Raw genomic sequence first — 24,991 nt, 5'->3', positions numbered from 1 at the left:
GCAGGCCCAGCGGTCTCCAGTGGCCAACGTTGGGCCAGCCTGAATCCAGTGAGCTGTCGGCCTCCTTGCTGTCAGAACAACTGGTTTCCAACATCCCGTTCACACACAATGGGGTTGATTCTCAATTTGCCACTTGGGTGTAAATCTAACACTGCCGATCTGCCAGTGTTATTGAAACTGCCTGGTTTTCATTTCTATTGACATCATTGATCCACAACTTTAGTTTCAGATCAGTGCGGCAAATTAAAAACTGTCTCCAACATACATACACCTTCTAAAGTTTTAAATCTCTAAACGTTGTTGCATTTATAAAAGCTTCTGCTGAAGAGCTGTCAGTGACATCATGTGGATTTCCGAGGAAACGAAACTGATAATGGAGTTTCCATTTCTTGAATCTACAGACTCTTCAGCGCCTTGGTTAAAAATTAATAGTGAAAAAAAAAGGTGATGTCCCTCGGCTTTCTGTTCTAAACTACAGTTATAAAATACTGGGGGAGACTGTTCTTGCTGCAAAAAAAATAGATCGAGGTGGATTGAAAATTGAACATGTTGAACTTATTGAGCATTAGGACCCAGGAGACTCCTCTCAGTTTGCTATATATTCTGCAATGCGCTGTGTGTCAGGTTGTTCCGAGTGAAGTTCTGTTTGGTTTTAGGCAACTCCAACATATATCAGGTAATATAGAGGATAGTTCAAAGAAATTTGATGCAGTGTAGCTATTCTACAGTTTGCATTTTTAGCGATATTACTTTTCTATAATAAGCATTTAAAATTATTGCACATATACACCAATATATTCATAAATTACCATTGTATTTCTGTTACTTGTGTGATATTGATGGCTGGTGCAGTAACACTCTTCCAGGTGCATTTCTTTTTCAGCTATGAGACAAGCCACTGTCCCTTTCCTGAAATGAGTCTCTCCGCACTTTTTGCAGAAGTGTTAACCCATTCATTTCATGTTCTGCGGATACTGTGCAGGTCAGACATTGGCTTAAATCGGATAACAAAATATGTTGATGGATAGTAACAAGTTTCAGAATAAGATGAAAACCGTCTACAGATTAAATTGGTTGAAACTAGTTAATGGACGAGGTTTCTTTTTATGAATTGTTCAAATATATTTGAGAATCTAGTGAACAAAGGAAAGAATAGGGAGCTGTGGATTGTGGCATCGGTCCTGTCATTGAGTGGGGAGTTAGCTCGAGTATCTATGAATGTTTGCAAGTCATGGAGATGAAGGAAAGGATAGTAGAATTGGGGACCATTGAAATGCTTGTAAAGATTAGTAAATGCCACAGGTTATGAAGTGTTCAGTCTCCGAGGTGAGCATTGGGCACAACAGGGGAAATAGTTCACCATTGGGACCAGCTGTAAGTGAAATAAAAAAACTTGTTTGGAATTGGTAATGGATCAAGATACTGACAGGTGATAAGGAGTGACTGCAGTTGGGCAGGGTGGTTAAAAAGGAATCTTGTAAAACAGGAATAAAATTAAAATCGGCAAGTAGGTTTCGGGTAGCTATTCACACCAGGAGATATATACAGAAAAGGAGATGAGAAAGAATCTCAGCAACATAATAGGCCATAATTTGCTATCAAAATGTGACGCTAATAGTACTCCCCATTGTTTATACATAAATGATACAGCAATGTCAGGCATGGAGCAGATGTGCGGTTAAACTCCTGAGGGGTCTTGACAGGGTGGTTGTGGAAAGGATGTTTCCTCTTGTGGAAGAATCTAGAACTAGGGGTCACTGTCTTAAAAATAAGTGGTTGCCCATTTCAGACAGAGATGAGGAGAAATCTTTCCTCTGAGGGTTGTGAGTCTTTGGAACTCTCTTCCTCAAAAGGCGATGAAAGCAGAGTCCTTAAATATTTTTAAGGTAGAGGTGGATAGATTCTTGAGCAAGGGGTGAAAGGTTATCGAGGGTAGGTGGGAATGTGGTGCTGAGGTTATATTTGAAACTGAGAAAGAGGCTCATGTTGTTGGAGGCCAATCATTGCAGCCCCAGGGCTTTCTCAGTGAAGTGTCCTCAGCCCAACCATCTTCAGCTACTTCCCTTTATCAGGTCAGGAATGGGGCTGTCGATTGTACGATTTTAAGCTTCATTCACAACTCAAAGAGCAGGTCATGCCAGCTTGCAACAGGACCTGGATAATATCCAGACGGGCTAATATTCACACCACTATGTGCCAAGTAATGACCATCTCCAGTAAGACATTTAATGTTATCAACATTGTCCAGAAACCTAACTGGCCCCACCATACCAATGCCATGGCTGCAGGAATAGAACAGAAGATGGGTACACTGATAATTGGCTCACCTGCTGGCCCCCCAGTGCTTCTTCACTACAAAGTCAATTGTGATGGATACATCTGCACTATCACTCAAAGCTTAACCTATCCAATACAGAGTGGTCTGCTTGATCGGTCCTTGGGCATTGAATTCAATATCCACCCTTTTAATCACCAGAACCCTGTGACTGCAGTATGTATGATTTAAAGGTTGCATTGTATCAACTTGCAAGCTTACTTCAACAGCACTTTTACCAAAGTTAAGAGCAGCAAGAGTATGGGAACACCTTCCCCCTCCAAGTCAAATACCATCTTGACTTGGATGTACATCCACCATTTCTTTATGGTTGCTGGATCAAAATCCTGAAATTCCCTACACCATTTTGGAAAAACTCACCAAAAGGACTGCAATGATTCAAGGAGAAGAATCTTGGGGCAACTAGCGATGGGTATTAAAAATTCAGCTTTTCCAGCATTTCCCATATCTCAGGAATGCATAAGAAAACACCACCTCTGACAGCAGCTACATGACTACATGTTTATTAGAACTAGCCACTGATGTAACCTACTAAGAATAAAGTTTTTATCTACAATCATTTATCAGGCAAACCCCCCACCTGCCAAGACTGAGGCACACATTTTTTCACCACTTGAACAATAACTTAAAATTGCAAGCCCTGACTGGAAGGACATTTGCATAGTAGCAGACAGTGTTGAAACAAAGGAACCAGTCCCTGCCCCAATGCACGGAAGAGACCTGGTCAAACCAATCGGTCACGTGACCACCTGCTGGCCAACCAGGGGAGCTTTAAACTGGAAACGCAAAACTTTGAAAAGACAAAGCTCTGTGCTCATGAAGTGAAGATCTCTTCTGGAACTGAAGCAAGAATTACTTCCTCTCCTGTCTGCCTGCCTCGATCTCTTTTTCCCACAGAACTGAATCTTGTGAAGATACGTAAACTCAGAATCTCCTATGTGAATAAGGTTTACGAAGAATACTGGGCCCCTATGAAACACAAGACCATATATTCAATCAAGGACTACAGCGAGCTCGAGAAACTGTAACAAGATATTGTCTCAAACTGTTCTACTTATCTTTTCTTCTGCTCTTTTCTGTCTCTATTTGTATATGTGTATTGCGTGGGTATTTGTATATCCGTAGGTGTTAACTGTATTAGAGTTCAAGTTTAAGGTTTAATAAATTTCATCTTTCTTCGTTAAACCACAGAAAGCCTGTTTGTGCTCATTTCTTTGCCTTATAGTTGGAAAGTTGTGAACACGGATTCACAAAGGGGAGATCAAAACCGTGTTTAAAATTAAACCCTGTTGCAATAAGACCAGATGAAGATAGTAACAGACCCCTGGACACATTTCTCACTTGGTCGTAACACATTTTAAGAGTGAAGAATTATAATTTCACTGAAGATTACTGTAGACAAAACATGAAACCGAGCTTTTCCGATAACAATTTGAACCATCTCTACCTGTAATTTATAAATCTGCTACCAGATGAGGTTATTACACAGCACTGTCAGTACTTCCCTCGTAACCTTTTTAATTGAAATTGCTTCTTGTGTTGATCTGTGCAGGAAGGTCCTATTGTGTTCCAGCTATTACTGAAATCTACAATACTTGTATCAGTCTTCCTTGAAAATATTGGAAAAATGCGAGAGCTGGTCTATATTGCGTTGATCTTGTCTGCTTCTTTCAACACAGGTGAGAAGTAGATTTATGTGGTAATGTTGATTCATTTCAAATACTTGCAAATTTATGCCTGGCCTTTCTCTACAATCTTGCTGAATCTTCTCCCTTTTTTGTAAAAAAGTTAGTTTTTATTGGAAACAAGTAAGCAATAAAGTCTCAATACATTGATAAGTATAGAATGGGCAAATAAGTCTGTGAACTCTGAGTAGGTAACTTTAAACTTTGGATCGCAAAGACTGAACACTAAAGCTGGAAGGAAAGACCCAGCTGGTGAAAAGGAGAATTCACAAATTATTGGCAAGTGACTAGAAGGAAACCGCTGAAGTCAAGAAATGAACAGTTGAAGCTGCTTTACCATTTAAAAAGAAACAGTACATTTAGCAATTCTACCAGTTGACTGAGATTATGAGCACAGTTCAAAAGCTTAGGATTCTTGATGGAACAGTGTTAAGCATAATGTTTGAGGGGCAGACAGCAGTCAGGCATGATTGAATCAAGATGGAGGGGAAAAGTGAGATATCAAACTTTTCATGTTACCTGGAATAACATAGAATCATCGAACATCAATTACTTCTCTGGCACAGATAGTCCAGAAGAAATAACCAAATATCCCAGTTGGGATTTATAGTGATTAAAAATATGGGATGGTGTGCTAAACTATTTTGAAGCACATTTTGTTTGAATATTTAACTATTCTTGAGCATATGCAAAGGGCATAGTGGAGATACGTCCATCTAGCTATGTAAATTATATTGAAAGTTTTCCATTTTCTATACACTTTTCTCTAAATACCCGTGCAATTCCAAAGTAATTCATTGATCATAAAATGCTTTTGGTCATTTTGAGGTTGATAAGATGATATATAAATGATAGTTGGTATCCTCTGACATTGTGAGCAATGATACGTGAGATGATTTTGGGTGTATAGAAGAAATATATTTTTAAAAGACAAGAATAAAATAAAATGTTCTCATTCTGTTATCTTCCCTGTTTTGCAGGTTCAAGCCTACCTTCATGTGATATAGGTAACCCCCATTCTCCTCTACTCATCCTCTTCCTCATATCTCTTCCCTCTTTTCCATACTGTGTGTCCATAGAATCCATAGTGATTGTAAACTACCATTAATTGTGTTGCTAAGAGAAACTATTTTTCTTGAATGGTTTTTCATTTTCGTGTGTTCTGTCAGGTTTGAGATCGCAGGGCTGGGGGAATGCAACACTTAACCACTTTTTTTTCCTTCTAAACCAGTATTGTTCACTGCATTGGGAAAGTGTCAGATGGACACTCCCAGTTATTTTTGCATCCACGAACTTGATAGAAAATGACCCAGTGCAGGCATTTTTCTTAAAACCAGGTCCTCCCAATCACCAGCCTTTGCAACTCCGGCAAGGCTACACTGTTGCCTTCAGCTGCCTGAGAACTGGTGCCAATAGCCTAGCAGTAAGTAATATAAAAATAGCTTAATCAGAGACCAATTAAGAATTCTTAGGGCTCTTTAGGGTCCTTCAGCAACCCTGAACAACTCCCTCCCCCCTCATCCCCATTCATTAAAACCTACCTGAAAGGAGAAAACTGGACTGCAGCTCTCCAGCACTGAGACTCATGGGCGTGGCCAGGAGATTTCTTGTCCAATGGGATTGTGGACAGGGAGATGCTTATTGGACATAGTTTGCTAACCCTGGAGGGACCCCCATATTTAGCAGGGACCCTTGAGCTTGGGATCTGTAGGATTGTATATGAATGTGCCCCTGACATTATTAGTGCTCATGCTGAGAGGAAACAATTACACAAGTAGTCTGCAAACTAATAAAATGCTGGTTGTAACTTGACTGCTTTCCTACATTACTGACTTAGCAGTCAAGAAAGTTATCAAATGAGTGGCTTGTCTCACCGTTGAATACTTGTCTAATATTTCTGTTTTGCCCATGTATTTATAGATTGGTCGACAGTTGCCTGGGTTGCAGGAGGAGCAGGTAAAAGAAATTGCATTGATATACACCTTCTCAGGATGTCCCGATATTGCTTCACAATTGCTTGATTATGTGCAGTCACTGCTGCTCTGTCAGGAAATGTGGCAACCAATTTGCGCACAGGATGGTCCAACAAACAGCAAATGGAAAAAATAACTAGATGATCTATTTTCAGTGGTATTTACTGATTGAGGAATGTTGCCCAGAACACCAGAAGAACTCCTGCTATTCTTCAAAAAGTGCCATGGCATCTTTTGCTGCATCCACCTGAATAAGCAGATGGCAGCTTGGTTTTACATCTCCTTGGAAAAATGGCATCTCTGACAATTCATCCGTCCTTTAGCACTGCACTAAATTGCCAGCCTAGATTGAGTGAGTGTAGATGAACAGAGAGACTTTGTTGTTCATATACACAAATTCATAAAGGTGGCAGGGCAAGTTAATAAGGTGGTTAAAGAAGCAAATAAAGTAGAAAAAAATATTGGGTTAATAACCAGATGTCATTGATTTCAAATCATTGGCCAAAGATCTAGTGGGAAGATGAGGAGAGATTTTTTTTTTCACTGAGTTGTGGGAATCTGGAATGCTCTGTCTGAAAAGGTGGTGGAAGCTAATTCCATAAATAGTTTTAAAAGGGAGATGGACAGATAGTTGAGGATGAGGAACTTGCAGGTTATGGACAATAAGTGGAGGTGTGGAACTAAGCATGACTTTTCTTTCAAAGAGGCAGCACAGGCATGATGGCCTGAATGGCCTCCTGTGCTGTACGTTTTTTATGGTCCATTCTGAGTATCAGGGTTGAGTATTTCATTGCAAAGTCACCTTTCTTTTTCAAATTTGCAACTTTAAAATGCAAACATGTGACATGATGATGTGCTCTTTTAAAACAAAGACATCATGGTGTAATTTATACTCTTGCTAACTGAAGGTCATGCTCCTTTCTTTTTGAAAGGCTGCCAGGGTCATGGCAAACCCCTTTGCTCCATTTCTTCCCATGCCATTTTTGGATTTGTTGGAGCTGTGATCTCCACAGCCAAGAGCCCAAACGGGGTGCTGTATCACCAAGCAAATTTTTAGTTCCCTTATCAACTGACTTTATTCTATTTTTGCAGCTGCTGCAGTAGTTGCTGCCCCAGTTGTTGTTGGTGCAGCTGGCTTCACTGGTGCTGGAATAGCAGCTGGATCCTTGGGAGCAAAAATGATGTCTGTGGCTGCAGTCGCTAATGGAGGGGGTGTAGCAGTTGGCGGTGTTGTCGCAATCCTCCAGTCTATTGGTAAGATTCCAAGTTTTCTTTTAAATCAAATTGAGGAAAAGTTATGAAGATTGATCTTAATGTAATCACTTGTCCAACACCTTTAAGTCATCCTTCCATGTATAAACATAGTAAGTGGTGAAGTTTGTGTGGGGGCAGGGCTCCGTGGTTTCTCAGACAGGAAGTTATCAGTCTTGGCTGTGGGTGAGATAGTGATTGCCTAAATGGCTAATATTGGTGAACTAGTGTCATAATAAAACTCTGGTGCTGCTATGTTTGTTTAATATAGAGTGAAACTGATCAGCAAAGTCACTACAAAAAGCTCTATTCTGTAGTTTGTATTTTGAAATAAATTTTTAATGCACCATTTAGGGAAAACTGGATGAACAGTTTGACATCCATATAATTGTTCCTTTAAATCAGTGTGGTCATTCAGGAGGAGAGAAGACTTACTCAGCAGCCTTTATATTAGCAAGATCAAAGGCCTGAATAGTTTCTTGGCTGTGCATTTTTTTTTGAAGAATGGTTTTAGCACAGGATAAGCTGAGAGAATCTGAGTGGGAAGGGATGCAGTTTTATAAAGTTTAACGAAAGTGTTATAAATAATGCTACATATTTGTAAGGATTAATATATTTTCTTTTCTTCATGAAGGAGCTGCTGGACTCTCTACTGCTGGTGCTGCTATAGTAGGAAGTGCTGGTGCTGCCACTGGCTGTGCTGTTAAAAAGCTTATTCAGAGTTCTGAAGATGAGCCCTAAATTCAGCATGCTGCTTTAAAGTAGATTCTCCGCAGTCAGGCAGCTCCTGAGGGTTTACTTGGGCAGGAGATGAAGTAGCATTTGTTAGTACCTGCTGAATATTCTCTAGGTTGGGGTTTCAAAATAAATCCAGTAATTGCAAATACTTTTAATTTTAGTATAGGTGGTTCTATCCTTTTGCTAATCCCCAGATGCCCTGTTCGCAATCTTCTTAATTGGTTTTGGGTGAAACATTCTACACTGTTTCAGCCCCAGATTTTGTCATTCTATAACTGACCACAGGGTGAATGGAGGCATTCAGTTCTGTGACGCCATTTCATAGAAATGGCAAGTGTTCTGTGGATCCTGTAAGTGCACCATTGAATTTAATACCAATTGTCATGCAGCCCCCCCCCACCCCCTGAACTTTACAGATTAACAGACAGTACTTGTAGACAAAGGAGCTATTCCCTGCTCCAATTCACTCCACAAACATACGTGGTCAGGCCAGAAAGTCACATAACTAATTGGCTGTTGCAATGTTTGACCTGGCAAAAGCAGAATGCTCCTGGACTGAAGCAGACCTCCTCTCCTACCTGTCTGCTCCCATCTCTTTCTCGCAGAACTCCAAAACCCACTGAATACACATGAACCCCAAGAGAGAAAGGTCACCTACAGTGAACTAGGTTTAAGAAGAATACTGGAGCCCAACGAAAAGCAAGATCTACCTACAATCAAGCTGGAAGAACTGTAACAACAACTCTTCAGATATTGCCTCAAACCTTTCAATTTTATTTTTCTTCTGCTCTTTTCTGTCTCTATTTGCATGTATGCATTGAGTACGCATGCTAGCGTGGGCACGTCGTGTATTCAAAGGCATTAACCGAATTACTGTTTGTTTTAAAACCTCTCAAGGTTAATAAAACATCACGTTTCTTTCAACCTAAGAAATCCTGTTTGCACTGGTTTCTTTGCCTTATAATTGGAAAGGGGTGAACAAGGATTCACCAAGGGGCAGCTAAAAACACGATGTGTTTAAAATTAAACCCTGTTACAATATGACCAGGTGAAGACTGAGGGGGACCCCTAGACACTTTTTCTCACCTGGTTGTAACAATAGCTTCACCTGTTCCCTTTCTGGGCTGGAGAGGTTAAGTGGTATTGCAGGAACATAAATCAACAAAAGTGTCCTTGCATAGTTAAGTACGAACCCTAACTTTTAGTGCTGACTTTAATTAGTTTTAACAGTGCAAATGCAGAAAATACTTGAAGCTCACGGAGGAGATTGACCGCAATCTCCAGTTTCTCTTTTTCAGCTGCTCGTAACACCAATACTTATTGTGGTCCACTCCAAGAATGAAGCTTATCTGCTGGGGGTTGGGGTGGAGTACATATCCCCTTCCTTAAAATGTACCTCCTTGATCCCCAAGCTGTCCATTTATGTGGTTCAGTGTCAAATGGTGTCTGATAATGCTCTTGTAAAAGCACACGGGAACATTTGTTACATTAAAAGTGTTCTATAAATGCAAGTTGCTGTTGTTTGGCCATAAAACCCCTCTCCCCTGTAACTTTGGCATAAAGCATGGAAATATAACTGGAGTTGCAAGGTTCTCAACTGTATCGCATGAGATTTTTGTGGGGGTGCGCAGCTACTTCATAAATATAGTAGACAGCTCAAAAAATACAAGTCTCATGGCTGACGTGGGTCGTGGGCAACCCTGCATCTGCAATATTTTATGTCAGAATGATTTGAGATGATAAAAGTATAGATTGCCTCTACAAATGAATACTTTAAATCACAATATACAAATCTTAAGGTGTAATTTGTTACATAAAAGTATTAAGTAACACTTGTTTTGGTGTTTTCTTTTCCCTAAAAACCCAACACTTTGACCAAGCTTTTGGTCTGCTCTTAATCTTTATTCTTTGGCTGTGATTATATCTCAGTAAAGCTCCTTGGAATATTTTTCAATATTAAAGGCACTGTACAAATGTTATTTCATCTGTCTTGGAGAGTGACTATTCCTCTTGGCTTACAATTTAATATTATGGGTTCTGAAAAGTTAGAGTATTTGTCTCTAAAGTTCTGCATTTATATTCGGTTACTGTATATTTAAATTATCACTTAATCTGTGTACTTTGACATTCAGCATCTTATGGAAGACACTTGCACTTTTTCAGTAATTCTGTACTGGCTGTCAACCCATTACAAACACTAACAGCTGCTAATTTGGGAGATTCACTAGGTGGTGAATTGGCTCAGAGTAATGTCACTGAGCAATAATGACCCAACTTTGAATCGAGAACAGACTGAAGAGACAAAACCACCAGACTCAAACATATGCGGGAGGAAAGTATTTCATATGCACTGGTGATGGTAAACCAGCCCCCTTGGTTAACTGGTAGCCCCTCTCATGCCCAAGTCAGACAGCTGCAGGTGAAAGCACCCCCCCCCCCACCACTGACCCCCTACAGCACTTGAGTGCCTAATCTAGGCTGAAATTTCTGCATGATGGCGGAGGTGCTCCCTCTTGGATGAGACATTTTAACCGAGGTCTCATCTTGTTATTCAGGTGTAAGAAAATGATGGCACTATTTGAAAAATAGCAGGGGAGTTCTCCTGGTATCCTGGTCTACACATTCCTAAATCAACAACATTGAAACAAAATAATTGGTCATTTATCGCACTGCTGTTTTTGGGATCTTGCTGTGCATGAATTTGTTGTCATTTGCCAGCAGAACTGTGACTCTGCTTCAAAATAGTAATTAATTGGCTGAGAAGTGTTTTAGGACATACTGAAGACATGAAAGATATATAAATGCAAGGTCTTTATTTACACAGGAAATTACCATTATTAATGATTCAATGTGCAATGGGTTGGGAAATGGGAAATACTTGGAATTGTGCCTTACAATTGAAACAATTCCTATGAATAGTCCTATAATTGTTAGTTTAATACCATACTCCTAATTACAGTTCATGGAGAAAGACACATTGGGCTGAATTTTTCTGGCCCCTCGATGCTGTGGGTCGCGGCGCGGGGGCCCGTAAAATTCTGTGGGGAGAGGCCCGCCTTGACCTGCAATGTTGAGAAGGGCCCGCTGCATATTACCAGCAACGGGTGAACCGCGGTGTGGCTCCCCCCGCTGCCTGGCAGCGGGCCCTGAATCTCCATATGCAGATAAATGTATGCAAAATAACTTACCTGCCGTCCCACGCCGATTTTACAGCCTCCGTTAGGCCTTCGTGCACCTTCGAAACTCCGCATGGAGTTCCGAGGTGAGGACCTGGTGGGGAGGAGGGAGGAATTAAATTTTCAAGGCGAGAGGTGTGGAGGAGTGGGGAAATCATATTTTTTTTGGACCTGAGGATGGTGGGATGCAGTTGAAGGGAAAAAGATTGAAGGTTGGGGGGGAAACGTTGGGTATTTGACAAAATCAATTGATTGTCATTTCAGGCAATGAAATGACCATTGTGGGGGGTTGGGGAAAGGCCTCCATCACTTATTTTTATATTTAATAAAAATCAATTATATTTTCCCTTTAAAAATTATAATTATTTGGAAGGGCTTAAGGCACTTTAAAAATGGCGCCGGAGCCGCCCAAATACAATTCAGCCCATTGTACCATGAAATCAACTTATTACTTTAAAATATTAACTGTGGGCTCCCTGGTTATTTTTTTACTAATTAGAGTTAATATTCATCCATATAGATGAGTAAAATATATCAATATTCAGGATCAAACTTCCCAAATCAGCAGGAAGCAAAAATGGGGCAGCAACTCAGCGATACCTTTGAACAGAACACCCACATTTCATCTCTGTGCTGTGGATCTAGATGCGGCCTAAACTGAAGGATGAAAGACTCCTCTGCTGGTTCTGAAGTCTTTGTGTGAAATGGGTTTAAACAGGCTGAGTGGGCAGAATTTATAGCACCTATTTGACGCTAATTTGAAAAGGATATGCTACCAAATTATCAACTTCAACTGTGAGGGTGGAGTAAGAATCAAACTTTTAACACTGGTTCCTTGGGGGTGGGCGGGGTTGTTGTCACTGGGGGTTCTTCTGATATTGGGACCAAGCTGAGGAAGATCTTCCTCCTGTCCTTTTCTGATTGTGCACAAACCTGATAACATTTACTATATTGCTCACGTTATTTCTTTGCTCCTAACAATCCCTGTTGGTGCACATCCAGACTCATGAATTAGCAGCTTCATTTTAAATTGGCACCGACTTCATGAAAAATGTTTGGCAAACTTTTGGGAAAGAAGAAAAACTGTGCCACTTTGTCACACACAAGTAATGCAGCATAATGTTTTAACACAGTATGATTCATCACGTTTTGTGTCCAGAAGCATTGCATAGCATGCTATCAACATCTGAAAAGCCTGGAGGCCAAAAACCACAGGTATTTTGGATTTTGTAACATGAGGTTGAGCCTCACAAACCTATTCTAACTTTTTGAAGGAAGTAACTGAGTTGTTGAGATGTCAGTCCCATGGATATCAGGACTGATTCTCCAATTGAGCTCTCCTGGCAAGAATTGGCACTTATAGGGCATGCTGTTCGGGAAATCACAGGCTTACAGACTCTGGTATATTAATTTAAATATTTAAATGGATGGAAAATCAGGGGCTGCAGACCCACGATTTTCTGACCCGTGCTGCTTCTCACCAGGAGTTGCCAATCATGGAATCAACCATATAATCTGCTTGAATTTTCAGAGGGACTTGATAAAATTCACATTGTAAGATTAAGCTTCATAGAATAAATGCTAAATAGGCATTGAAAGTTGGACTGAAATCTGGCTAAACAACAGGAAGCAGAAAATGATAATAAATAGGAAAAGCTCTGGTAAGGGATTGTTAGTAGTGGAGATCCATAGGGCTCTTGAGTTCTGAAGAAAGGTCACAGACTTGAAACATTACCTCTGCTTCTCTCTCCACAGATGCACTTTCTGTTTTTATTTCAGATTTCCAGCATCCGCAGTATTTTGCTTTTATTTGATCCATAGGGCACTATTGTGTTCACGAGAAATATGGAGGCATGTGCTGGTTATGTTTCTAAGCTTTTACTCATGCAGCAAAGACTACCCTCCTGCCAACCACCCCCAATAAGAAAGCTTTTGTTCCTCATGACCACTACCTACATGCTCAGGGATGAAACAGGAGCCGTTATTCTTGTCCTCAGTATACTAGATAGATCATTATCCCTTTTGTTCTCTCCTAGACTTAAGAAAGTGCGACAATAACACCATCGGTTTGCAGCTTGGACCATAAAATACAAGAAAGATTTACCACTAAACAGCAGTAGCAAAAAATAAACAATAGAATGCAATACTATTAATGCAATAGGGCGGCGCAGGGGCTAGCACCGCAGCCTCACAGCTCCAGCAACCCGGGTTCAATTCTGGGTCCTGCCTGTGTGGAGTTTGCAAGTTCTCCCTGTGTCTGCGTGGGTTTCCTCCGGGTGCTCCGGTTTCCTCCCACATGCCAAAGACTTGCAGGTTGATAGGTTAATTGGCCATTATAAATTGCCCCGAGTATAGGTAGGTGATATGGAAATATAGGGGCAGGTGGGGATGTGGTAGGGATATCGGATTAGTGTAGGATTAGTATAAATGGGTGGTTGATGGTCGGCACAGACTAGGTGGGCCGAAGGGCCTGTTTCAGTCCTGTATCTCTAAACTAAACTAAACTAAACTAAGCTATCAGAAAATATTTATTATTCTTCAATTGCAGAAAGTAACAGGAACAATCCTGTGCTAAAAATAATGCTTTGGCAATAACTTTATATGGGAATTGTGACCCCACTGTCCCTGAAGCCTCCTGCAACTCTGTGTCAGAAGATTTGGAAAAGTCCTTTGAAGTTAAACCAGGAACAAATTAAGTCCAAAATATGCAACTCATCAACAGCAAGTTGTATTTATATATCTCCCTCAACAAAATAAAACCTCCCAAGGGATTTCACAGAAGTGTCATCAAATAAAATTTGACATCACTGAGCCACATAAAGAGATATTAGGGCAGATGACTAAAAGCTTGGTCGAACAAGTAGGTTTGAAGGAAGAAAGAGCGATAAAGAGTCAGAGAGATATAGGGAACGAATTCCAGAGCTTAGGGTCTAGGCAGCTGAAGGCACGGCCACGAGTGGTGGGGGTGATTAAAATCAGGAATGCACAAAAAGCCAGAATTGGAGGAGCAGAGATGTCTCAGAGGATTTTAGGGATGGAGATGATTACAAAGCTAGGGAGGGGCAAGGTCATGGAGGCTTTTGATAATAAGGATGAGAATTTTAAAATCGAGGCGTTGCTTAACCAGGAACCAATTTAGGTCAGTGAGCATGGGGATGATGAGCAAACGGAACTTGGTGTGAGTTGGGACCGAGGCAGCAGAGCTTTGGATGATCTTAATCAGAAAAGGTAAGTGTGTGGGGCCTCGCTGGGTCAACTCATTCAGTGCAGTGTGAAGATGACTGTTTATCTAATTTTCTTTTCTACCTTTCTTGTTTTGTTCCTCTTTCTTGTTTCTTTTTCTCTCCTCTGCAGCTCACTCCCCAGCAAAGGGAAGAAATCGTTGAAGTGTGAAATCGGGAATTGTTGTTTTTAAACACTGCACCCACAGAGCAAATTTAGAGAGTAAACATGGCGGTAAAAATGAACTTTACTTCATTGTGTGATCGCCACTGTTTGAACAGGACATTGAAACTGCATGGATTCAGTTTCGTTTCTTCAGAAATCAGATTGCATCACTAACAGCTTGAAGGGATCAGATTTTACACTGAAGATCAGTTTCACTTCCCCGTTCCAGGTTGACAGCGTCACTTTAAATTCAGTAAATAGTGTAAATACACAAGTTGCCAACTATCCGGTAGTTTGTTTTTTCTGTATATTTTCTAGGATCCCCGCAGGTCTGGGTTCACCGGAAAGTTTCAGTACTTTGTAACTAGTGGATCTCCTGCGGTATTGCCCAGAAGTCCTCTGTCACCTTGATCTTTGCATCTCTCTCATTTTTCCAGACCCACTGGACTTTTTTCTTTCCCGCTGTATTTCTTACTCTTTCCCCGGTCTGTTTCTCTTTCTCTTAGTTTTTATTTGGCCTACACAGACTTGTCATATAACGAGACATTTGAGAGCATCACGAGCAGGCAAAGTGCAAATGCCACCAGATAGTTTTGTTGAGGGATATAACTCAATGACATAGGACATGGTTTGTATTCTTCCCCCAAGGACATTTGTCATCATAACGGAGTAGGTGAAGATGTGATGAGATGATTTATATAAGCACCTGCTGCCCACTCTTTGGGCTGAATTTTACAGCCCCATCGATATCGGGGGTCATGGCGGGGGATACTGGAAATTGCCTCCGGGAGAAGCCCGCCAGGGGCCTCGACGTCGGGAAGGACTGGCCTCATATTGCCAGCAGTGGCGAGGTCTTGTGGTGGCCCCCCACCGCTTGGCAAGGGTTCAAAATTTAAATATTTAAATTTTTGTAATCAACAATTTAATTACTTACCTGCTCCTGCCGTCCCTGCTCTGTAGCAATATTGCTGCCAGTGGCTGGCACTCCAGCACCTTCAGATCCCCATCTGGGGATACGAGGTGTAACACTGGTGGGGAGTGGGGGAGCCGGTAAGGGTTTCAGTGCGGGGGGAGTTGGTGGAAAAGGGTCACACTCCTCTAATTGGTGTAGGGGCTTCTGAGAAGGGGTAAAGTTCACAGTTTATGAAATGTGGAGGGGGAAGATCAGGTACACAAGGTAAGTATTCTGTAGGGGAAGATGGCAAGGAATGAATTGTATGGTTATTGGGGGTGGGAGAGGGGCCAGAAACATTTATTTCATTTTTTAGAATAAATTTTACAGCAATATCTCTTTAAGTATTTAAACGGAACGGAAGGTCATGAATCCTTTAAAAATGGCATCGCCTGCGCAATGGCACTGGGGACAGACAGCCCACGCCCCCTACATCATCGGGGAGATGAGGTGGTTTGCGCAGCCATGTAAATGGGCCAGCGCGTTTAATACCGATTCCGGTGGCGGCAATGTAAAGTCCAGCTGTTCACGTCAGCTAGTTGATACAGGAAAGTCAAAAGAATCAGGAAAGGTTGATCATGTTAGCTGTCTCACAGAGCCACACTGTTGGTGGATACAACAAATCAGAGTGAATTGACAACATGATTTTCTCATAAAGTCTATTAATTAATTCTGCAGCAGCAACTGAATGACGCTGATTTTGAGGCGATATGTTGTAGACTGGTAACCATAGGAGGGGAGAATGTTGCAATGTGTCTGACATGAGGCACACAGTTGCATGCAGTTGGGCGTGCATCAGTTTACTTTGCAGTGAGTGTGTCCCAAACAGGAGTGTAATATTCTGCAACTGAATAGCGAAGTACAAGAGTGGATAAGTGTAAAGTGAAGGCGTTTGCTCCCAGGCAGAGCTGGAAAATTTGGCGTTTTTCAGTGTACTGCTTTTGGAAGCTAGTGACTGGTGTACGGCTACGCTACAGATAAGCTCGTCTCTAAGAATGCATGAATTGTGTTCAGATCAAAATGCCATCAATGTGTTGTTTAACCCTGAGATCAGGCTGTTTGTGCCCTCTGAAAAGACTGTCACTCGCAACAAAGTTCTGCAGGTTTTTAACCTTAGGGGCTCAGAACAAAATGGATTCCTCACTTGCTCTCGATTCCTTAACACCTATTATCAACAGGCATCTTCATTGTCAGAGCATTCTCAGGTGACCCAACAGTAGTCACCATTTTCAGCATGGCTGTATTTCATATTATATTGGCAAATGTGTCGAATATATTCTTCAGTATTCTTCCTCATACTATTTCCTTGTTTTGGAAATTCTCTTGTTACGACCAGGTGAGAAGGGGTCTGGGGGGATTCCCTCGCAGCCTTTGCCTGGTTTAACTGTAACAGGGTTTAACTTGAAAACACCGAGTTTTTAGCTCCCCCTCAGTGAATCCGTATTCACTGCTCCAATTGTAAGGCAAATAAATCAAACAGGGTTTCCTTATATTTAGAAAAGAAAGGTAGAAGTTGATTAATCTTAAACTCTAATTCAGTTAACGACTACGAATACGCGACACGACCACGCTAGCATACATACGCGATAAACACACATGCAGACAGAGACAGAAAAAGTAGAAGGAATAAAGGGGAAAGGTATGAGGCAATATCTGGTGTTATAGTCTTTAAGTTCAATGTGGAGTTTTTGGTTGCCAGTAAGTCTTGCAATTCATTGGGGCCAGTTCATGCTTGTTCCGATGTAGGAGTCTTTTCTCTCTTAAGGTTTACATGTCTTCCATGGGTCTGGTGGCTTGGGAGAGAGTGAGAGAGAGAGACAGCCAGGCAAGAGACTTGCTTGGTTCAGCTTCAGTTGCACACTGCCTTCTGAATTCAAACTGTCCTGTGGCTAGTTCAAAAAACCTGGACCAGCCAGTTAGTCATGTGACCAGCTGGTTTAACCAGTCCTGCCTCTGTGAATTGTATCATCTTAGCAGGGCCTGGAATGCACTTCCTTACACCTTCAATGTCTGATGATCAATATCCATTTGGGTTAATTGGAGCAGGGAATAGTCCTTTCTCTCCACAAGCAGTGTCTCTTAGTATGCAAATGTCCTTCCAGCCCGGTGTCTGGTGATCTTCAAACAAGTCATTTCTTCACTCCAGCAGCAGTTTAAAGTCAATGTTCATATGACAAAATTAATATGCCTCATTCTTGGCAGGTGGGGGTCTGCATGATCAGACATCCTCTTCCATGACATGAAACAGATAGACACAGCCACATGTTTTATAAACAGGGGCAAAAAGGAACAAAGTAAAGAAATGCTAAATTTTTGGAAGATACTGCTTAGACCACGGTACCATCCTGGGTACCCACACTGGTGGGAAGGAATCAAGAAAAGTGCAGCAATTTATTTGATCCAAGGTAAATGATCCGCATTATACAAAGGAATCAAAAAAGATAGAAACTTATGTGATGCAAAGTAAATGCATACAGGAAAATCTCCAGAAAAATATAAGAAAAAGAAAGCACAGAATATAAGGAGTGACAAGATCTTTGCTATTCTTTAGCACTCTTGGGGCTGAGTTTTATGGGCCCCCTAGGGATGGGAATAGAGATGGGAGAGGGGCCAATAGAATTGCATGGGCAGGCGGGGAGTGGAGTACCTGTCGCCTTCCCGACACTTTAGTGGACTTTAGTCCAAGGGCGAGGAAGGCCAAGGAGACCTTCCTGCCCAAGGGCCAATTGATGCCTTGAAGTGGCCAATTAACTTAAGGGCCTCTTCCTGCTGTCCTGGCGAGCCTGCCACACTCACCTGTGGTCTGGGCCTCCAGCGCTGGTCCTGGTCCTGGTCTTCCTGTAGTAACAGCAGTGGCCACTGTTTCCAGCGGAACTGCCATTACTACTGAGCTGCCAGCCCTCTGATTAGCCAGCAGCTCTTGTGGAAGGGATCCTTAAAGGGACAGGGACCCTGACTACAGGCAGTTAAATGGCTGCCTGGACTAAATGCCAAGGGGTCAGGAAGGCGACGGGCACTCCACCGCCTACGTTCCCATCCAGAGGGAGCCCATAAAACTCAGTCTCAAGAGTGCTAAAGAATCGCAAGGATCTTGTCACACTTTATATTTTGTGCTTCTTTCTTCTTGTATTTTTCTGGTGATTTTCCTGTATGTATTTACTTTGGGTCATATAAGTTTCTATCTTTTGTGATTTCTTTGTATAATGCCGATCATTTACCTCCGATCAAACACAATTCACGCCCATTGTGGAATTTGGCTGGGGGTTCAAAACAGGACCAAGGTCGGATTGTCCCCTTCCAGCCTGTCACCGGGACCCCTGTTGTCCAGGTTAAATTCAGCCCTTGGTTTTGAATTTCTCTCTAACTCTTGACTTCTTTCTCACTTTCTCTTGCCACTTTCTGAAATTGTGTCCAGAGACAGTCACCTTCAATGAAGTTGTAACTTTCACGCCTGAGTCATGCATACATAAGCATCAAGTTCCCTATTTATATGAGAGTCTGCCACTGTAAATAATAGCCAGAAGTGTTGTGCAATACCAAAATAAATGGTTTCCCCTGATCCTCCAACACAAATACCAAGTAGAGTGCCAGAGGCTACCACAAAAACATCGTTACCTGCTCACTGATGGCTGAAATTCCTGGCAGCAGGCCTGGAAATGGACGGCATTCCCATGTATTACGTGTGCGGTCACACCACCACAATTACGTGCCTATTTAGCATACTGGAGGTGCCGTTCACCCCATTCATGTGTCTGGGGCGGGATGTGAGACGCCCACTACGGCGTCAGCTGAGAGTGAAAAGGGTGCTGGCGACATCTTTAAAAGCCTGCCAACCCTGCAAGCACGCATGCCTTGCATTCAACAGAAGCTCCATGTACTGTGAAGCATAAAGATTTACATCACAGTCTCCCTCACTGTCCAGCCCCCCATAGAAAGAGTGGACAGGATGGCAGAGGTTTGACCAAATGTGGCCCCACGCTTCGGTGATGCCTCCATGCAGATTCTCCTCCAGGCTGCAAGAGAAAGGTGGGAGGTTCACCTCCCCAGTAACAGCAAGAAAAGGTTCTCCCACCTGAACAAGCAAGCCTGGGTGGAGAATGCAGAGGGGGTCAGTAGTCGTGGGGTCACCCGATGCAACCAGGTCCAGTGCAGGAAGAGGGTCAATGATCTCCTGCATTTAGCCAAGGTGCTCCAATGCTCTTTTTGGGGTTTGCATGTGACTATACGGCAGGGTGTGCAACATGGTGAGGGTGCCACTGCCAGCACAATAACAGAGGTTATAACCTCATCATGACAGATGGGCCACACTCCACCCTCATTCATAGCTCCACCCTCATTCACAGCGTGTGTCATCATGAGATATATCCAATCCCTTATTTGGTGACAAGGGGCCCATAGAAGCAGAACTTTCATGGTGATATTCATGCCAATTTATAATTTCTCCATCTTTCCTCTTGCAGAAGAGGGCCCATAAGAGGAGGGAGGTGGCCAGAACCGGTGGAGGAGTCCCTGACATTCGTCCTTCCAGCCACGCTGAGGAAGAGGCTTTAGAAAAGGAGGATGCACAATATCTGATGGCGAGACTGAAGTCCCTGCACAAGAAGATTGGAACATAGGAGGAGGAGTAGGCCATTCAGCCCATCGAGCCTGTCCCGCCTTTCAGTATGATCATGGCTGATTATTCACTTCAATGTCTTTTTCCCACACTATCCTCATATCCCCTATTTCATTGGTATTTAGAAATCTGTCAACCTCTGCTTTAAACATACTCAATGACTGAGCTTCTACAGCCCTCTGGGTTAGAGATTTCCAAAGATTGACAACCCTCTGAGTAAAGAAATTTCTCCTCATCTCTGTCCTAAGTGGCTTCCCCCTTATTTTGAAATTGTGTCCTCTGGTTCGAGACGCCCCAACAAGGGGAAACATCTTAGCTGCATCTACCCTGTCTATCCCTTTAAGTATTTTTAGGTTTCAATGAGATCACCTCTCATTCTTCAAGACTCTAGAGAATACAGGCCCATTTTCCCCAATCTCTCTTCATAGGACAGTCCCACCATCCCAGGAACAAGTCTGATGAACCTTCGTTGCCCACCCCCAATGAAATAATATCCTTCCTAAGGTAAGGGGACCAAAACTGCACAGAGTACTCCAGGTACTGTCGAACCAGGGTTCTATACAATTGAAGCAAGGCATCACAACTCCTGTACTCAAATCCTCTTGCGATAAAGGCTAACATACCATTAGCCTTCTAAATTGCTTGCTGCGCTGCATGTTAGCTTTCAGTGACTTATTGACGAGGACACCCAGGTCCCTTTGTACATCTGCACTTTCTAATCTCTTACCATTTAAGAAATACTCTGCACATCTATTTCACCTAACAAAAGTGGATAACCTCACGTTTTCCATATTATATTCCATCTGCCACATTCTTGTCCGTTCACTAACTCAGTCCAAATCTCCTTGAAGCTGCTTTGCATCTTCCTAACAACACAAATTCCTACCTAGTTTTGTGTCATCCGCAAACTTGGAAATATTACATTTGGTCCCAATCATTGATATATATTGTGAACTGCTGGTGCCCAAACACTGATCCTTGTGGTAACCCAGTAGTCACAGCCTGCCAATGCGAGAATGACCCATTTATTCCTACTCCCTGCTTTCTGCCTGTTAACCAATCCTTAATCCATGCCAGAATATTACCTCCTATGCCATGTGGTTCAATTTTGCTAACCAACTTTCTATTCGGCACTTCAGAAAATCCAGGTATACCATGTCCACTGACTCCCCTTTATCAATTCTGTTAGCAACATCCTCAAAAAACTCCAACAATTTCGTTAAACATGATTTCCCATTCATAAATCCATGTTGACTATGCCCAATCATATCATTATTATCCAAGTGTCCATTTATGACATCCTTTAGAATAGATTCCAGCATTTTCCCAACAACTGATGTAAGGCTAACAGATCTGTAATTCCCTGTTTTCTCTCTCCCTCCCTTCTTCAATAGTGGGGTGACATTTGCTACCTTCCAGGAACTGCTCCAGAATCTGTAGAATTTTGGAAGATGATCACCAATGCATCCATTATCACCATAGCTACCTCTTTCAACACTCTAGGGCGTAGAATATCAGGTCCTGGGGACTTGTCAACCTTCAGCCCCAATAATTTCTCCAATACAACCTTCTTGCTAATAATAATTTCCTTCAATTCCTCATTCTCCCTAATCCCTTGGATCTCTAATTCTGGGAGATTTCTTGCATCTTCCTCAGTGAAGAGGAATACAAAGTAATCATTTAGCTTCTCTGCCATTTCTCTATTCCCCATTATAAATTCTCCTGACTCTGCCTGGAATGGATCCACATTGGTCTTAGCCAAACGTTTCCGTTTTATGTACCTATAGAAGCTTTTACAGTGATTATTGAGTGATTATTGCCATTCATCAAAATATTAATGAATTATGGAGATCCATATCAGGCATGTTTGGTATTACGGGATATGTACAGCGTTACTGACAAATGAAGCTGGGTTTTATGGGGCCCCCTGAGGTGGAGTAGAAGGCAGGGTGGCGCATAGAATCACAACTGGTGGCAAGGGTGGGGTGGGGGGTGGACAGTCCATCACTGCCTCGTCGCCAAGCAATTTTCCTGGGGCCAGGATAGGCTGATGACAGCCTACACCCCCAGAAGCCAATGGAGGCCCTTAAGTGGCCTATTAACGGCCACTTAAAAGGGCCTCCTCCCCCCCCCCCCCCCACCACTGGGATTTAGCTAGCGGCAGGGCCTCCGCCATGGATGGAGGGATCCTTGTAAAATGAGGTGTCCTCCCTGCGGGCTTAGTGTGAGGGGTGGTCCCTCCTCTGTGGTCTGTGCAATCTATGGTCCATGGAGCGCCCCGGCCAGGAAACAATGTACCCACCCAGGAGCCCCCTTCCCTCTGGACTTTACGACCATGTCCCCACGCCCAACATCCCTCTCTAGGGCCATCTTGATGTCCCCAGTGACCCATCTCACTTACCTCAGGTCTGGGGTACCAGCACTGGGCCTGGGGCCAAGGCCTCTGCAGTACCGGCAGTGGCCACCGCTTCTGGTGGCTCTATCAATGCTGCTGAGTTGCTGGTCCTGTGATTCGCCGGCAGCGCTTGGAGGCAGGATCCCCATCTTTAAAGTGACAGAGATTCCGGCGCCAGAAACATTGCCTCCGGAATAATGGAGAATCTTGCTGGGGGGTGCAAAAAGGCTGAGGCGGGGATCCCCCTGCATTTTTGGTCTGGCCCCGGGAACCCGGCTTCCTCCACAAAATCTAGCCCACATTTGTGTTCTCTCATGCAGGTCAGTGTTTGCAGAAGACTGTAGCCACAGAGGGACACCATCAACTCCGAGGAGGAGGAGGAACACACAGAGGAAGCACTGTTCCATGACCGTCCTGCACCTTCCACCAGTGCAGATACTTTTACCTCAGTGGGTAGTTGATCAGCATTAGAATCAGGGTAACTAGCTGATGGAAGCACTGTACATGCACCCGAGCTGCTGGATGAGACTGAAACAGTCAAGGTCTCTGACAGTTGTAGGACTGTGAGTGGCCAGGCCTATGCTGAGCCTCAGGTTAATGATGAGCCTTTGGTGTCGACAGCGTGCTGGAGTTACAGAGAGAGGATAGGCAACATTTGGCGGAGGTGCCAGAGGCCATGAGAAGGCTTGAGCAGACACTGGAGGAGTCCATTCATGCCATGACTACTGTCATGATTCAGGCATACGGGTGCATGGCTTCATCCATCGAGAGGTTGGCGACCCTCATGGAGAGCCAAATTCCACAAATGCGCGAAGGCCCTGGGCTCAACTCAGCAGTGGCAAGGCGAGAGAATGACCAGGAGCTTGGAGACTACTCCTGCTCCTCATCCTTCTTTGGTGAGTATGGAGGTTCCAGAGAGGAGGAAGATAAGCAGACCTCCACATCTACAGACTCCTTTCTGGGTACTCCGAATGTGGACACCGGCTCCTTAGCCCCCTCTAAACGCAGCTCCAACAGCTGTGATGCCTGAGGAAAGTCCTGCACCAGTGCTGGGGCCCTCCAGGCCTCAGGTAGCCAGAGGACGGCCGCCAAATGGCAGACTGATCAGCAGCCTATCTCCAGCACAACTGATAGGGCAGGGGTCACACCTCGTAACAGCACCTGCAAACATATTAAGAAGAGGACCCAGCCGCACTGGGGGATGCACGAGTGTTGCAAAGATGTACTTTGGAATTTAATTAAACGTTCTTTTGTGCCAATCATTAGCCATCATTGTGTGAAACCCATGTTCCATAATGCCTTAATTGCGAACTTCTGACTTTCACCGGCCAGGAAACAATGCACCACCCAGGACCTCCCACTTTCCCCTGGACTTTACGACCATACCCCCACCACCCCCCCTCCCCCACCACCTGCTGGGGCCAGCTTTCACCTTAGTGCAGTGCCAATGTGACCACATCCCTCATTATCATGGCAATGTGACTGCAGATCTCATTAACATATGTTCTCCCATGGGCACTAGCAGTCATTGCAGCTGGTCGGCATTCAGGGAACACAGAAAGGAGGCAGAAGACTACATACACGAAGGCCAGTCTTTATCGTATTCTAAATGAGTGGACATCAGGGTGGCTGAAAGCAGGACCTCAAAAGCAGTAATCTCAGGATTACTCCCAGTCCCACGAGCAAGTGAGCATAGGAATAGGACAATTGAGCAGATGAACACGTGGCTGGAGAACTGGTGTAGGAGGGAGGGCATCAGATTTCTGAGACATTGGGACTGGTTCTGGGGCAGGTGGGACCTGTACAAGATGGACGGATTGCATCTTAGCAGGACACCCCCCCCCACCCCACACACACCACCATACCCGCCTGAAATCGCAGCACAAAATTCAGTCCTGATAATCTGAATTTGCACTGCTGTGTCTGTAGAGGTCAGAGAATCAGTTTCACACTCACCTGGTTTGTAAAATCATTCCCGAGCCATATTACCAGCAAATTAGTTGCAAACTTGCAGTGCAGGTGTTTAAAGTCTATCCAGTTACTGTAAAAACTGCCCTGCAGTATAAACAGGCTGACTGTGAAACCAACAGCACTGGGAGACAATAATAGTGGACTGCTTCCTAAATGGTGAGCTGCACCTGAAGTAACAGCATTAATCTGGTCATTCCAGATCTATGAGAATTACGGTCTTTCATGGCATTCCTGACTAAGAAATAGATGCAGGCAGAAATACTGGTCTACAAGATTTCTTTGCCAGATTTCAACTTCCCTTTCCCGCCCTCTGCACATCCTGCAGAAATTTCTACATATTTCGAATAGCCAATGAAAATTCTTTCTCACTGGACAATATCCTGGTCATTTTCACTTTTTTCTCTTTTCTTGCCCAAGTAGTTTGGGATTTGTGCTTGTCAATCACATGCACATATCCAGGGAGAATAATGCTGTGCTTTATTCCATGACATTGCATAAGGAGAGTTATAATCT

The 24,991-nt window shown here is 43.2% G+C and overlaps 1 protein-coding gene across 3 annotated transcripts; it reads left to right on the top strand.

Annotated features, from left to right (window-relative positions):
• Positions 1-355: 355 nt before the first annotated feature.
• On the top strand, positions 356-8,915 carry LOC137347115 (interferon alpha-inducible protein 27-like protein 2A). 3 transcript variants are annotated; one of them, XM_068011223.1, is made up of 6 exons: positions 356-444; positions 3,888-4,014; positions 5,001-5,027; positions 5,941-5,976; positions 7,086-7,247; positions 8,588-8,915. In XM_068011223.1, exons 2-6 carry the CDS (start codon positions 3,963-3,965, stop codon positions 8,716-8,718), a joined length of 408 nt encoding a protein of 135 aa, XP_067867324.1. In that variant the 5' UTR covers positions 356-444; positions 3,888-3,962; the 3' UTR covers positions 8,719-8,915. The 3 variants fall into 3 exon arrangements, with proteins under 3 accessions (XP_067867324.1, XP_067867325.1, XP_067867323.1); XM_068011224.1 differs by lacking the exon at positions 356-444 and adding an exon at positions 554-676 and having other exon boundaries at positions 7,879-8,681; XM_068011222.1 differs by lacking the exon at positions 356-444 and adding an exon at positions 555-676.
• The last annotated feature ends 16,076 nt before the right edge of the window (positions 8,916-24,991 follow it).

The sequence above is a fragment of the Heterodontus francisci genome, chromosome 31 (assembly GCF_036365525.1).
Source record: "Heterodontus francisci isolate sHetFra1 chromosome 31, sHetFra1.hap1, whole genome shotgun sequence".
Lineage (NCBI taxonomy): Eukaryota > Metazoa > Chordata > Chondrichthyes > Heterodontiformes > Heterodontidae > Heterodontus > Heterodontus francisci.
The sequence above is the reverse complement of the archived record's forward strand: the minus strand, read 5'-3'. Positions and strand labels throughout refer to the sequence as shown.